This window comes from Chaetomium strumarium, assembly GCF_033439665.1.
Source record: "Chaetomium strumarium strain CBS 333.67 chromosome Unknown B0T15scaffold_3, whole genome shotgun sequence".
Taxonomy (NCBI): Eukaryota; Fungi; Ascomycota; class Sordariomycetes; order Sordariales; family Chaetomiaceae; genus Chaetomium; species Chaetomium strumarium.
The window spans coordinates 3,386,477-3,400,153 of NW_026944431.1; the positions used below are offsets into that span (position 1 = coordinate 3,386,477).

Below are 13,677 nucleotides of genomic sequence, written 5' to 3' on the forward strand. Positions count from 1 at the left end.
CACACTAGCACTACTACGTTTTATCATCTCTCATTAATCGGTGCACTTAGAAGCACCTATTCAAATACTAAAGCGTTTGTTAACACTAGGCACGCCGCACATGTCAGGTTGGAGCATTTCCCTGACCCCTGTCTGTCGTGTGATGTATTACAACTGGTCCTGTACGACAGCGTCCATTTCCATAATCCAGGTTCTTACTTCCGCCTCACTGCTTCTTTGCCTCTCTCTCAGCCTTCCGCAGCGCCCGCTTACGGATATCGACATGCATCTTCCTGTTGTACCAGATGGTGAAGGCGCTCGTCGAGCCAACCGTGTTCTCGATCACCCACTTGAAAACCGCATGGCTCCACCACGGCGTGTATGTGTTGGGGAACACTTCCGTGCTGCTGAGGCCGACCTTTCCCAGCGCGGAGCGGACAAATTGTTTCGGGTTGGGAATGAGCAGGCTGGTGCGGCGGATCTTGCTCATGGCAGTCGTAACCAGATAGCTGACCACGAGGTGGACGTCGACCCCATGTGGCTGGAGCTCCGAGGCCAGCGAGCTGCTCCAGTGCTGCAGGAAGGCCTTGCTGCCACTGTACGTAGCCAGGTATGGCGTGGGCATGACGCCGGCGAACGAACCCATGGTGAGGATGAGGCCCCTCTTGCGCTCCACCAATTTCGGCGCAACAACCTGTGTGGTCTTCAGTGTTCCCAGGCAGTTGATGGTGACGATGTTTTGCAGCTCGTCGCGGGCGGTCTCGAGGAACGGTACAGGGATGCTGTGCGATTGCCCGACATTGTTGATCAAGATGCCAACGTCCAAGCCTGAAATAAGCTCAGCCAAACGCTGGTAGTCTGCGTCGTTGTCTTGAGAGTAATCCATGGCAAGGGTCTTTGCCTGAAAGCCAGTCCATCTCAGCGTCAATGCGCGGGCGAGGTCGTCCAGCTTCGATTGCGTGCGGGAGATGAGCACCAAGTTAAAACCCTTGGCTGCTAGCTGCTCGGCGAATTCCTTGCCGAGGCCGTCGGAGGCGCCGGTAATAACAGCCCAGGTGCCCTTCTTGCCATATTTGCGAAGCTGTTCGTAGAACAATAGTCAGTACTGCGTATGTATGTTCATAACCTTGTACGAGACGTACATTGGTGCCGCTGAGGATGAAGCAGTTCAGGAGGAGCTGGAGAAAAGAGAGGGCTCCCCGCGCAAGGGACAGAGCTCCAAGGCCAGCCAGGGCCCATTGAGCACCCTGAGGAAGTGACGTCCAAAGCTCGATAGCCTTGTCCAGACTCTCCTGGCGTGTGAAGTTCAAATTGAACGCCATTGTACCACAGCGTTAAGGCTCGTTGTGACCGGCAATGTGTTTCAATGGTTAGGACGAAGGCCCTTTTTGAGTTTGCGAGACCAAGCCGCGCTGTTCCAAAAGTGTTGGGGCCTTTGCATTTGGCGATTTTCCTACTGGGTGTGGAACCAAAAGCCGAGTGAGGGAGCTTTGACCAAGCCGAGGTAGCATTACACGTGTATGAAAGAATGTTGTCAAACGCAGCTAATGAGCTTGGCATTTCTTAGTGCTGCTTGAGGAAAGGACTTCTGAACTCACCGTGGTTGCTCATTCCCCATTCCTCTCTTTTTCCGACAACAAGAGTGTGTCAAGTGTGTCGTGTCCGCCAGGCTCCGTCAGCAATGGACATGGACACAGTACGGGAATTCCTCCCTTCGGGGGAGAAGGGCTACCTCCCTTACTATCTTTTCGTGGTATGTTGCGTTTCCGACGTTTTCCTTACAGCTCATCTAAACCATGCCTCTCGGTCTAGGTCTCCGTGGTGTCCATAGGCAACGCCTTGCAGAACTACGCCACGCTGCATTACACTCGGCGCATCTACAACGGGCGCTTCGTCCCAAATCACTCGCTTCCGCCTGCCACCGAGCGCTACAACCCGGAAGACAGCACCAGCATTGTCAAGCCCGCTTCTTCGGCCGGCAAGGATTCTGAGAAGGCCAAGGACCAGGTGTCGCCCCTGGCCGCTCGTCTCTTTGGCACCTATACATTCGTAGCGGGCCTTATCCGCTTCTACGCCTGCTACCAGCTCGAGAACCCCGCCATGTATCAGTTGGCCGTCTGGACATATGTCGTTGCCGCGGTGCACTTCACGACCGAGATGCTGGCTTTCAAGACGGTCCGATTCAGCGGGCCGCAGATTTTCCCGTTCATGGCGGCGTACGGGGGCACCATTTGGATGCTGCTGCAGTACAAGCACTACGTGCAATAAGCGGACTAAGGAGAGATCATGGCGAAGCTTCCGCATTGCATTGCTGCCTCTAGCATGCGTCGCTAATTCTGAATCTAAGCCTGAAAAGAATAGATATCTAATGTCAATATCCAGGGGGAGCCACGGGAATCTCAGTGTTGTACCGTGCCCATCAGTTGAGCGACTTGCGATATAACTCTCCCCCGCAGTTCCTCAGTCGCGCCGCCGCCTGCTCAGGAGTGATATCCCGCTGCGGCTCAGCCATCAGTTCGTATCCGACCAGGAACTTCCGGACTGTCGCGGACCGCAAGAGAGGCGGGTAAAAGTGCATGTGGAACCAGCTGGTCTCTGCCTCCTCCTCAGTGCAGTCCAGTGGCGCTTGGTGGATACCGGAGCCTACATGTAATCCTTGAGTATGGAGAGCCTTCACCTTTCGGCATGGTGGAAGACTCACTATATGGGAAGTTCGTCTCGAACAGGTTATCATACCGCCGTGTGACCTCCTGGACGGCCTCAGCAAACTGGAGCCGCTCCTCATCCGTAAGATCCACCAGAGCGCGAACATGGCGCTTCGCGATGATAAGAACCTCGAACGGCCAGATTGCCCACCAGGGACAGACAACCAGGAACCCGTCGTTCTGCCACACGACACGCTCGCCCTTCTCCGCCTCGAGCTTGGCATAGTCCGCCAGCAGGTGTCGGCTACGCTCCGCCTTGTACTTGGCCATCTGCACGAGCTCCTTGCCCGGCTCCTCGGGCAGCGTGCTGGTGGTCCACACCTGGCAGTGTGGATGCGGATTGGAGCAGCCCATGGCGGCGCCCTTGTTTTCGAAGATCTGCATGTACCGGAGCTGGTTCTTGGGCGGATTGACCTCGCCATCTGGGTTGACGGGGATGCGGGCGAGGGTCTGCTGGGCCTGCTGGCTGAGAGGGTGCGACGGGGATAGGTGGCTGGCGTAGATGCGGGTCCAGGCCTGTATGATGGGCAGGATCTCCTGGGGAGTCATGTCGGCCAGAGTAACGTGGTGCTTAGGAGAGAAGGTCAGAACATAGCACCGCCCGGTGACCGGCAGAGCTTGGAGCAGCAAGGAGGCGATGTCATCCTCGCTGGCGGAGGGGCTGTACTCCTGCTGCTCCTCCTTGACCGCACTGTAGTCGTTGACAAAAGTGAACGTATTCTGATACTGTGGATTGGCGTCTCCTTGGGCTCGCGTGTTACCCGGACACAAATAACACTGCAGCGAGCGTTTACGGTTAGGGTTGTCCTTTCGGCATACCTCTTGAGTCGATGTAAGACCGTATTTACCTTAGGGTCATACTCTGGAAGGACGTTCTTAGATGGCGCCTCCTGCTGGCCTCTGTTCACACATTAGCTGGCGAACGACGGTAATGATGCACGAGGTGACGAGGCAAGACTTACTGCCAAGGACGCTTGGTGCGGTGAGGGGACACCAAGAGCCAGGACCCAGTTAGTGGGTTATATCGGCGATGCGAAATGTCGTCCAGCACCTGATCCGGCATCTTGACCGACGACAATGGAGCGTCTCACAGAAGCGATATGTTGATGAAGATGCTGAATGCAATCTTTGGAGGCAAATTGTTGGACTTCTGTTATTTGCGATGATCGAAATTCACTCAAGGTGCACGTGTTGTTTCACGATGGGTGTTTGCGCAGGGAACTTGGAAGAGGCGGGGTTGGCCGACTCGGTCGGCGTTGTCCCGGTGGTACTCCATGAGCGTTGGTGGAGGAAGTGTGAAAGACGGGAAGGAAAGAATAGGAAGGTCAGTACTGATGTAGACCCCCCCATATCCCTGGGCCTCCTTGAAATCAAGCGCCTGGTATCAGACAAACTGAAGTATGTGGCGTCTCCTCTGCTTTACCTCAACAATACTAGTAGCATCATGTCTGTCCATGAGGGGCAACAACACTTTTCGGTCAGAATTCCATGGTTTTTCTAAGAGTAAGCCACCATAAGAATAGAGATTCCTTACTTTGATCCCAGTGATGTAAGTACATGAGCGACCCTTGAGTCCTAGTATCACCCAAAAAGCATATTCCGCTGTTATAGTCCTGAGTATTTCGGAGACCTCTCAAAGCCGAATTGAAGAATTCGGCTCAGAGAAGGGTTGGGGTTAATAATGTCAAGAACCGCGCCTTGGTGCACATACCACCTGTTTCCTTTTTCTATCAGAATGCCAACTTGCCGGCTGAATCTCGGAGCACTCCTGCGTCGCATCTCAGGTACGAGGATCGCGTCATCCATCCATCGTCCGTCCCGCATTCGCCAGCGTGTTTCATCAGAATATCATCGAAGGACGCGTTGCATTGCGGTCAATACCCAAGTCGCATTTGCGCAAGTGACTGCCCGCTGTTCAGTGACCGTCTTTTGCAACGCATAGTCTACACGAGACCCGAGGCAACAGCTTCCCCACCAGTGGCGTGAGCCACCTTCAGAATGGCCGTCATTCGCAAGAAGATCGCAGCTAGGGGAGGTGAGGGTGGTGTAAAGTACGTCTGCGATGTGTGCTCCGCAGATATTACTTCAACGGTAAGTGCCAGTACCTTGTTCTCAAAACTCGCTCCTCTCGGCACCCTCGGGACCCTCGGCCGAGGCCCCACCGGAGTCTTGAACTGTTCCCGAGAGCATATCGCTACGGGGCAAGGACAACTCGAACGTTGGGTATCCCTATCTCATAGCTTGTCACTAACAGATTGCCTTGCAGGTGCGGATCAGATGCGCCCACAGCGCTTGCAACGAATATGATCTTTGTGTGCAATGTTTTGCCAACGGCTCCTCTAGCAACGCGCATCAGCCCGCAACACACCCTTACCGAGTTATCGAACAGAACTCGTTTCCCATCTTTGACCGCGAGTGGGGAGCTGATGAGGAGCTTCTGCTGTTGGAGGGCGCTGAGATATATGGGTTGGGATCATGGGCAGATATCGCTGACCACATTGGCGGGTATCGGCACAAAGATGAGGTCCGCGATCACTATTTGGAGGTCTATGTCGACTCTCCCAACTTTCCGTTGCCGAAACGATGCAGTCCGCATGACATGGAGCTCGCGAACGAGATCTCGAGAGAGGAATTCCAGGCTCGGAAGAAGCGCAGGATCGAGGAACGGAGGGAAGCTGCCAAGAACGCGCCCGCACTGCAGCCGAAAACGAAACCAACCGCCAGCGTGCCGTCCTGCCATGAAATCCAAGGATATATGCCTGGCAGGTTGGAGTTCGAGACAGAGTATGCCAACGAAGCAGAGGAGGCAGTGCAGCTGATGCAGTTTGATCCGGGAGACGGCATAAATCCGCGCACGGGCGAGCTGGAGCCAGAAATGGAGCTTAAACTCACGGTGATGGAGATCTACAACTGCAGGCTAACGCAGCGAGTTGAGCGCAAGAAGGTGATCTTCGAACACAACCTGCTGGACTACAGGGAGAATAGCAAGGCGGAGAAGAAGCGCTCCAAGGAGGAGCGCGATCTTCTCAACAAGGCCAAGCCTTTCGCACGTATGATGAACCGGGTCGACTTCGAGCAGTTCTGCCAAGGGCTTATTGACGAGCTCAACCTCCGGCAAGCAATCGCACAGCTGCAGGAATGGCGGAGTCTTCGGATCGGTGACTTACGAAGCGGGGAGAAATACGAACAGGAGAAAGCGCTTCGAATCCAAAAATCAATACCATTGGGATCCATGGACCGCGAGAGATTGGCAACCACTCAGCGTAACAAACAACAGCCACCTCCAGAACCCCCAAGCGGCGCGGCTCTTCTAGTTGCCCCTGAATTGCCGATCCGCTCTGCAGTCACAAACGGATTACTCAGCGGGGAAGGACCAGACGGCGTCAAGAACGAGCCCAATGGAAACCATGTCAATGGTGGGAGTGTGGTGGTCGCGAACGGTACCATGCCGGCGAAACACAAGTACATCCCGCAACCGGTACCGAATCTGCAGCCTCTGCAGCTTACTCAGGATAACGCGCCGGATCTTCACCTTCTTACGCCTGAAGAGGCGAAGCTCTGCGAAACGCTCCGAATACAGCCCAAGCCGTATATGATGATCAAGGAGCAGATTCTTAAGGAGGCAGTCAAGGGCAACGGGAGCCTCAAGAAGAAGCAAGCGAAGGAAATATGCCGCTTGGACTCCCAGAAGGGTGGGAGAATATTCGACTTTATGGTTAATGCCGGCTGGGTGGTGAAGGCTTGATTACAAGTGCTCAGCGGTTTGTAACCGCTCGGGGGCAATTGGGACGTAGACGGGATTGTTGGTGCTTCTCGGTGTTCGGGACCATGGGATGTGATACCACTTAGCGATAGGAGCGATATTTGGCTGGTTTGCGATTGATATGGACCTTAAACGAGGTTTTGAACTAGCTGTCCGCAGGAAACCGTCCCGATACCTGTGATGTTTTAGTGATTCAAGCAATAGGGGCGATATTTGCCTGGTTTGCGATTTTGAATAAGCTCAAAACGTGGTTGTGGACTAGCTGTCTGTAGGAAACAGCCCTGATTTCTGTGATGTTTTGGTGGTTCAGGGGCTAAATCAACATGAACACCGGGCAACGGATGGATGGCCCCCAGTCCTGTTCGCATGCGGGGATCTCGCTCCTCCAATGGAAGCGGCCGGTGACTGGTGCTCATTGGTCATCTGCGTGTAAGTCGAGCCCTTCCCTCTCCCGTCAAAGTATTTAACCTTGCCCTCCTTTTCTCCCTTTTCTCTCCATGCTCCTCCACCAGCTCTCTAGCTCCTAGATCCCGGACCTCAAGCGCCCGTGCCTTCACTGAGTCACCTACCGTTTCGAAGCACATTCCTCACCTCAGTTCCCCTTTCCCTCCTCAAACTTTTCTCAGCCACCCCGTAACATCCAGTCGCCCTCTTAGCTCTCCAGTCGCAATGGCTGACCACACCGTCTACCTCATTACGGGCGCAAATAGGGGTAAGCATCGCTTTCCACCCGCCCCATCGCCCCCAGCACCAAAATTCACCATTCACGCCTGCTATGCGATCTCTTTCCCAGCCCCTTTCCCATCGTCTCCCCTTTCCTTCATCCCCGTCGCGATCCCCAACTCCTCCCCCTTGTCCCAATTAAACACAATCCACCACTAACAACCTCCTCTCCACTTCCGCAGGCATCGGCCTCGCAATAACCTCGCTGCTCCTCACCCGCCCCAACACCACAGTCATCGCCACCTCGCGCAAACCGCTCTCCCTTTCCGCTGTCGGAGGCGCCAACGTGCACCCGACAAGCAAGCTGGTCCCCGTCCTCCTCGACGAGGTTGACCCAGCCATCACGTCGGCCACCCTCCCCGCCCGCCTGACCGCAGAGCACGGCATCACCCACCTGGACGTCGTGATCGCCAACGCGGGGACCTCCTCCGCCTTTGAAGGCGTCATGTCGTCGTCCGCTAGTACTACTGGGGCCGACCCCGGCAAGGCCATGCTGCGCGATTTCGAGGTGAATGCTGTCGGCCCGGCGAGGCTGTTCGGCGCGCTGTGGCCGCTGCTGGACAGTCATCGCGAGCGAGCGGACGAGGACCGGGAGGGGATGCGGAAGGTGAAGAAGTTCGTGCTCATGTCTAGCTCGCTCGGCAGTATTGGCGCTCTGGAGCAGGAGAGCCTGCCTGGGGTGTCGTATGGTATGAGCAAAGCTGCGGCGAATTGGTGGGCGAAGAAGGTTAGTGTTGAGTTGAAGGGCAGACTGCTGGTGGGAATTATCCATCCTGGGTGAGTGACTCCTTCAATGTTGCTTTGGGGCTTTTTTCTTTTTCTATTTTTTTTCTTTTTTTTCTTTTTGACACCCAGTGTGTGGGTTGAGCTGACGGTGTGGTGATGGATTGGTAGATGGGTGCAGACAGGTCTCGGACAAGCACTGGCGAGTGCGGTTGGCTTCGGCGAGCCTCCCACAACTCCTGAGCAGAGCGCAAAGGCGGTTGTAGAGCAGGTATGTGTCTGGTGTCTTGTTCTCGTAGTCCTGGCCAATCACCTGACTAACAAGCTCTGCCGCGGTAGATTGACAATCTGACCCCTGAGAAGTCGGGTCAGTTTCTGAAGTACAACGGCGAACAGCTGCCTTGGTAGGGGAGGCTGTCTCCTCGCGAAGGTTGAAGTGTGCTCAGAGGCATTTCTTGGGACAGGTCTCAGCTTTGAAGGAACCAGACTGCTACACCAGCATGCCCGCCTCCGAGTAGAATCGAATACAGAAACGGACTCTTCGTTTTCTTTTTAGTGACATGGCTCATAAACATACCAAGCCGAGTCCTCACCTCATGATGTCAAACTTTCAATATCTAAGGACCAATATGATCACTCCTGCTAGGTAACTGCCCTATAAACAGGGGAAGGGAATCCCAGGGACATACATTCCCCGGGAACTCATGATTATCCGCCTGATTTGGTCTTTAGCTCTAGTGCCATAGTCCGAGTGCCATAGTCCGAGGTAAGGCTTCTCAGCAAGCACCTCTCGTCCTACATAGGTACAATTGTAGGTCTAGACAGACGAAAGTTGGCTTCTGTCAGATCTGCGCAAGGACAGTGCCTTGCAGTAGATGCACCCCTGACGCCACTTGCGACATCTTGCAACCTGTGGCTGGACCCTGCTCTGGCGCAATGACTCGCTCGCCTGCAGATCAACCAGCAGTGATGCGCCGCTGGCTAAGCCGGGCGCGTGTTGTCCATCCGGACCTCTGGCCGAGTACCTTGCATATCCTATACAGTATGGACCACATAGAGGTGGTCACTGTGGTCTCGGTAGCGTGAAATCTAAGCGCTGGTCGCAAAACCCTGAGTTTGATGTGCCGCGCACACCGCCTGGGGAACCGCATCCGGGGACCTGCAGGTTCCGTTGGTTGGAAAGCTCTGTGGCATACGGATACCACTGAGCGGTGGAAGACTGACCGGAACGAGTAGGTGATTCAGAGTGGATGGTTCCCCTCGGAATTCAGTCGCTCGTCGCCACTGACCGACAAACGGGCGGTTGATCTGGGGTCGGTCTTGGCTCCCGTCTTCCCCTTGTCCTGCTCTGGGGCCGCGCGAGCCTATCGATCTCAAGGATCTACATACATTCTACACTTGACATCACCAACATCTCAACTGGGGCTTCTTCGGCCAAGTTTCTCGAGCCAAAACTGATGAGGAGCGTAACATTTGCCCAACTTCTCACATGCCGTTTAGACCTCCAGGTACGGCGACAGATGTGGTTGTGAGCTGCACCGATGAAGTGCACTGGCAACGTGAGTTTCTAGGAATGAGGTGTCCCTCTCAAATAGGGTACCTATTGAAGACGCGCCATTGGAAGCGGAAACGCTGTGTATTGCGAAAGAAGCCCCGTCGGATCGGCCGATCAGTTTCCCACGGCTGCGCAAAGGCGCTGGAGTGACGTGTGTGACATCTCCTGTCCCGGTTTCGTTTCAGGGCAGCACCGAGCGGGCAAGCGTGACCCACTCAACGACCCGCATTTCAAGCTCAAGGGTCCTTGGTCACTGGGCCAGAAGCTTGTGGCGTCAAAACCCCACAAACTTGGAAGTCTCTTTCCCAGCGATACGAGACAGAGGGCAGTGCAGCTGGTCGTAAGCCTTCAAATGCAGAGAGACGGGAATTCATCTTCTCTTATCGCATTGTCATGTGTGCTCTGTCGCTGGTTCAACTTAGACATTATCACTTGGTGTTTGCAACAGCGAGCTTCTTCTGTCTACTACAATCTGGAAGGTCACTGGGAGCATTGTTTTGGTGGGGTCTGGTCTGGGCCTCGGCGGACCATTGCGCAGCAACCAGCGACGGGTGACAGGGGCTTGGTCCGATACTCAAGGACAGAAAGAAGCTGGGATCCTCTCGCACAGCTGACATCTCGATTCCGGATTACATTGTAGCTAGGGAAATCGATCATCGACGCACAAATTGCCTGCACTTCCGCGCATTCGCAACTGCTCCTCAGGCGGCAGTGCTAAAGTTCAACTCTTCCGTTGCCTACTCTGTAAACGCGACCAGATATCCCACCTTGCCAGGGTTGATACTGATCTGATCTTCAGGGTCTCTGTCTCGACCGGTGGCTTGCGCTCCGGTCTGGCTGTCTTTGCCTCGTCGCCCTGTGTGGAGCGGACAAGCAGTCCGACACAGAACTACTGCGCCCGAGGTCTGCACTGTTCAAACTGCTCTCATCTTCAGAAACTTCTGCCAACATTGGACGTCAACCTATTCGACTTGATTCCGCTGTTCATGCCGCCCCCCATACACTTCACCTGGCCGATAGCACTTCCACGACGCATCCGACGGAACATATCCCTTTATCAACCCGTGCCGCCTCCGAGACGACACCAAGTTACGCCAGGACACTGACGATCTAATCGTCGTGTCGGCTCCTTGGCACAGCCATGGAGAGCGCAGCGCAGGCCATCAGCCATGCGCACGAACTATACACCCGCTCCGGCGCTGCCGTCCCCGGAGAGAGGCCGCCGGCCTTCAAGGCAATCGGCATAGGGCTGGCCGTCGGATCTGGAGCGTTCATCGGGACATCGTTCGTGCTCAAGAAGGTTGGACTGCTCAGGGCGAACGAGAAATACAACGAAGTTGCCGGGGAAGGGTACGGATACCTCAAGAACTTCTACTGGTGGGCCGGCATGACCTTGATGATTCTGGGTGAGGGGCTCAATTTTGCCGCATACGCCTTCACGGACGCCATCCTTGTGACGCCGCTCGGGGCGCTCTCGGTCGTTATCACCACGATCCTGTCGGCTATATTCCTGAAGGAACGGCTGAGCATGGTCGGCAAGGTCGCCTGTTTTCTCTGCATCGTCGGATCCGTGGTCATTGTCATGAATGCGCCCGAAAACTCGTCTGTCGCAACCATCCAGGAGATGCAGGGCTTCGTCATACATCCTGCTTTTCTGACTTACGCCGGCGTCATCATTGTTGGCTCCGTCATTGTGGCATTCTGGTTGGGGCCAAAGTACGGAAACAAGAACATGCTCGTCTATATCTCGATCTGCAGCTGGATCGGGGGTCTCAGTGTTGTTGCGACGCAGGGATTAGGTGCTGCCATCATCGCCCAGGCCGGCGGGACTCCGCAGTTCAACCAGTGGTTCCTCTACGTCCTCCTAGTGTTTGTCATTGCGACCCTGCTGACAGAAATAATCTACCTGAATGTGAGCCCGTTGATGATACCTCTCCGATCTGCATTTGTACTGACGAAGTAACAGAAAGCGCTCAATCTCTTCAACGCTGCGCTAGTGACGCCTACCTATTATGTTTATTTTACCAGTACGACGATCATCACTTCGGCTGTCCTATTCCGCGGTTTCAAAGGGACACCTACGTCCATCATTACAGTGGTCAACGGCTTTTTGACCATATGCTCGGGAGTGGTGCTCCTCCAGCTGTCCAAGTCCGCCAAAGACGTTCCGGACGCGGCTGTGTTCACCGGAGATTTGGACCAGATACATACCATTGCGGAGCAGCCACAGCCCGAGACAGAACCGAAGGCCGATGCCATTAGAGGCGCAGCCGCTATTGTCAGGAGGCTCTCATCAGCACGGCAGAAGATGGAGCTTGAAGAGTTGAAGCGCCTGCACGAGGAAAAGATGCAGGAAACCCTTGAGTCGGTCGACGAGAATGGTGTGCCAAAATATGAATGGGATGGCATCAGACGGCGGAGGACAGGGACATTCAGCAGTGCCAGGACCGGAACGTTCAGCACGCACAGGTCGATCAAATCCCCGGCGCCCCCTTCCCTCGCGCCACCAACTCCTCATCCGCCTCTAGGGTGGTCCCATTTCCCAACCGAAGAGGAGCTTGCCGAAGCGAACAGGCCCCTTAGTCCGGCCCTCTCCAGCATCGTGGGCACCATCCGCACAAAAGCACGCAGTGTCCTCCCAGGGCACCCTGACTTCCGCAAGGGCGCCGACGCACCGAAAGTGCAGAGCCCAATGCACCCGGTCCAGCTAACATCAATATCCGTTGCGGGGCCAAAGCCGGGCGAACCCGAAGAGTACAGATCGGCCGTCACAGGTGAAGAAGGCTCGGGATCCACGCAGCACGTACAGTTCGCCGACTCCGCAGGACTGGCACCGCCAACGCCACCGCTGCACTCCGCCCGCCGTCAGTTTTCCTTCCAGAACATGTTCAAACGCGGCCAGTCCCCTGGCCGCCGGAACGACGGGCCCAGTGACCACCGTCGACAGAGGATTTCGTCGCGGGGCTACTCCAGCCCACAGATGCGCGGGGCGACCGAGGAAGAAACGCTGGGACTGGTCAAGGGCGATTCACACACATCGATGCCCGCGCTGAGAGGTAGTGGCAAGCAGTACGACGATAGCGACGATGATGACGGCGATTACTACTACCACGTGGAAGAGCACGAGTATCGCGACGACAAGGAGCCCGCTGCTGCTGCGCGGTTGTACGGGCACAGTATCACCAAGGGGTATAATACCAGCCCCTCGCGAAAGGCTGGAGGCGAAAGTGACGAGAAGGGGCTGGAGCAAGAGATACCAGACCATGAGAAGTATCGGCGGCGGCTGAGAGACAAGAGACGGAGCGAGAGCGCCAACAGAAATGAGCAGGAGGAGGATAGGGATAGGGATAAGGATAAGCCGCTACCAAGGTTGCCGCCATTACCGTTCGGCGGTGGTGGGAATGGGGGAGGTTTCATGTGATTTTTCGTGCCTTTGTCTTTTCGACGGTTCCTTTCCTTTTTTTGGGGGTATATAGCGTATGCTTGGATAGAAGGCGGCCTAAGTCGAAGCAGCATGATCATGACATGACAGCATGAAGCATGATGAGGAGAGGTTCTCTTGTCGGGTTATGGGAGGCGGCATGCTTAGACCTTACAGGACTTGTATGGGGTATGTATCTGGTGTGTTTGGATGGCATGAGTGGCAGAGCTTAATGGGAGGCTGCGGAGTGTTTCGACGCCGGTTGGTCTTGCACTCGTTTTCATGTGAGGTTCAGGGACGGAGGTGATAGGCCATGGCAATGGGGGCTTTGCATGTGCTATACATATAGAAGTCCTCCGTGGTTTGGCATTGTATGCCCCCCGTTTGTCATGCACACTAGATGATACTTGTATTGTAGTGAAAAACCTAATGATACCAGCTCCTCACTGCGTCGGGGAATGTGATCTTATTGCATTACCGTGGTGGCGAACTAGACAGTCCTGTTCTCGAAGAGACCACCAATCATAGGGAGCTGCTTCAAACGCTCACTGCCAGGACAGACACGCATTTCATCGGCCTTGTCCTGGACAATGGGTGGTGGTGGTCGTCGTCGCGTTCAAGGAGTCGGCAAGTGGAGGTCAAGGGGAAGAGAAGAGAAAGCGACGTTTGAGGAGGAAGGAGCGGGGATGTAGGAGCAAAACGAAGAAATGAAGAGAGAAAGGTGGCGGTGGCATGGGCTAACGGGACCTGTGGTGGCCTGGAGGACACCCAAGACTGGCCGGCGGCGCGAGGGCCAGGGCAGGTGGGC

The 13,677-nt window shown here is 55.3% G+C and overlaps 6 protein-coding genes across 6 annotated transcripts; 4 read left to right on the forward strand and 2 right to left on the reverse strand.

The window, feature by feature from the left end:
• Positions 1-15: 15 nt before the first annotated feature.
• Positions 16-1,514, reverse strand: B0T15DRAFT_501875 (uncharacterized protein). The gene is made up of 2 exons (XM_062867406.1): positions 1,122-1,514; positions 16-1,060 (listed from the first exon to the last, which is right to left on the reverse strand). The coding sequence occupies exons 1-2, from the start codon at positions 1,299-1,301 to the stop codon at positions 206-208; spliced, it is 1,035 nt and encodes a 344-aa protein (XP_062723137.1). The 5' UTR covers positions 1,302-1,514; the 3' UTR covers positions 16-205.
• Positions 1,515-1,519: 5 nt separating this feature from the next.
• B0T15DRAFT_174699 (uncharacterized protein) lies at positions 1,520-2,434 on the forward strand. The gene is made up of 2 exons (XM_062862240.1): positions 1,520-1,732; positions 1,792-2,434. Exons 1-2 carry the CDS (start codon positions 1,661-1,663, stop codon positions 2,245-2,247), a joined length of 528 nt encoding a protein of 175 aa, XP_062723138.1. The 5' UTR covers positions 1,520-1,660; the 3' UTR covers positions 2,248-2,434.
• Positions 2,399-3,747, reverse strand: B0T15DRAFT_510642 (galactose-1-phosphate uridylyltransferase; the record flags this gene model as incomplete). The annotated part of the gene is made up of 4 exons (XM_062867868.1): positions 2,399-2,622; positions 2,657-3,461; positions 3,533-3,584; positions 3,647-3,747. 4 exons carry the CDS (start codon positions 3,745-3,747, stop codon positions 2,399-2,401), a joined length of 1,182 nt encoding a protein of 393 aa, XP_062723139.1.
• Positions 3,748-4,360: 613 nt separating this feature from the next.
• Positions 4,361-6,515, forward strand: B0T15DRAFT_529995 (uncharacterized protein). Its single transcript, XM_062869144.1, has 2 exons — positions 4,361-4,775; positions 4,951-6,515. Exons 1-2 carry the CDS (start codon positions 4,683-4,685, stop codon positions 6,427-6,429), a joined length of 1,572 nt encoding a protein of 523 aa, XP_062723140.1. The 5' UTR covers positions 4,361-4,682; the 3' UTR covers positions 6,430-6,515.
• Positions 6,516-6,998: 483 nt separating this feature from the next.
• B0T15DRAFT_174735 (uncharacterized protein) lies at positions 6,999-8,575 on the forward strand. Its single transcript, XM_062862241.1, has 4 exons — positions 6,999-7,159; positions 7,353-7,947; positions 8,065-8,164; positions 8,233-8,575. The coding sequence occupies exons 1-4, from the start codon at positions 7,117-7,119 to the stop codon at positions 8,299-8,301; spliced, it is 807 nt and encodes a 268-aa protein (XP_062723141.1). The 5' UTR covers positions 6,999-7,116; the 3' UTR covers positions 8,302-8,575.
• Positions 8,576-10,339: 1,764 nt separating this feature from the next.
• Positions 10,340-13,177, forward strand: B0T15DRAFT_174819 (magnesium transporter NIPA-domain-containing protein). The gene is made up of 2 exons (XM_062862242.1): positions 10,340-11,360; positions 11,415-13,177. Exons 1-2 carry the CDS (start codon positions 10,590-10,592, stop codon positions 12,867-12,869), a joined length of 2,226 nt encoding a protein of 741 aa, XP_062723142.1. The 5' UTR covers positions 10,340-10,589; the 3' UTR covers positions 12,870-13,177.
• Positions 13,178-13,677: the final 500 nt, after the last annotated feature.

What these genes read in the sequence shown, in the direction of transcription:
- B0T15DRAFT_501875 (XM_062867406.1), bottom strand. Translation starts at nt 1,301, where the DNA reads ATGGCGTTCAATTTGAACTTCACACGCCAGGAGAGTCTGGACAAGGCT. An exon ending in TCATCCTCAGCGGCACCAAT is followed by an intron (nt 1,061 to 1,121) that starts GTACGTCTCGTA and finishes TTCTACGAACAG; the next exon opens with CTTCGCAAATATGGCAAGAA.
- B0T15DRAFT_174699 (XM_062862240.1), top strand. Translation starts at nt 1,661, where the DNA reads ATGGACATGGACACAGTACGGGAATTCCTCCCTTCGGGGGAGAAGGGC. An exon ending in TCCCTTACTATCTTTTCGTG is followed by an intron (nt 1,733 to 1,791) that starts GTATGTTGCGTT and finishes CTCTCGGTCTAG; the next exon opens with GTCTCCGTGGTGTCCATAGG.
- B0T15DRAFT_529995 (XM_062869144.1), top strand. Translation starts at nt 4,683, where the DNA reads ATGGCCGTCATTCGCAAGAAGATCGCAGCTAGGGGAGGTGAGGGTGGT. An exon ending in CCGCAGATATTACTTCAACG is followed by an intron (nt 4,776 to 4,950) that starts GTAAGTGCCAGT and finishes ATTGCCTTGCAG; the next exon opens with GTGCGGATCAGATGCGCCCA.
- B0T15DRAFT_174735 (XM_062862241.1), top strand. Translation starts at nt 7,117, where the DNA reads ATGGCTGACCACACCGTCTACCTCATTACGGGCGCAAATAGGG. An exon ending in CATTACGGGCGCAAATAGGG is followed by an intron (nt 7,160 to 7,352) that starts GTAAGCATCGCT and finishes CCACTTCCGCAG; the next exon opens with GCATCGGCCTCGCAATAACC. An exon ending in GTGGGAATTATCCATCCTGG is followed by an intron (nt 7,948 to 8,064) that starts GTGAGTGACTCC and finishes ATGGATTGGTAG; the next exon opens with ATGGGTGCAGACAGGTCTCG.
- B0T15DRAFT_174819 (XM_062862242.1), top strand. Translation starts at nt 10,590, where the DNA reads ATGGAGAGCGCAGCGCAGGCCATCAGCCATGCGCACGAACTATACACC. An exon ending in CAGAAATAATCTACCTGAAT is followed by an intron (nt 11,361 to 11,414) that starts GTGAGCCCGTTG and finishes ACGAAGTAACAG; the next exon opens with AAAGCGCTCAATCTCTTCAA.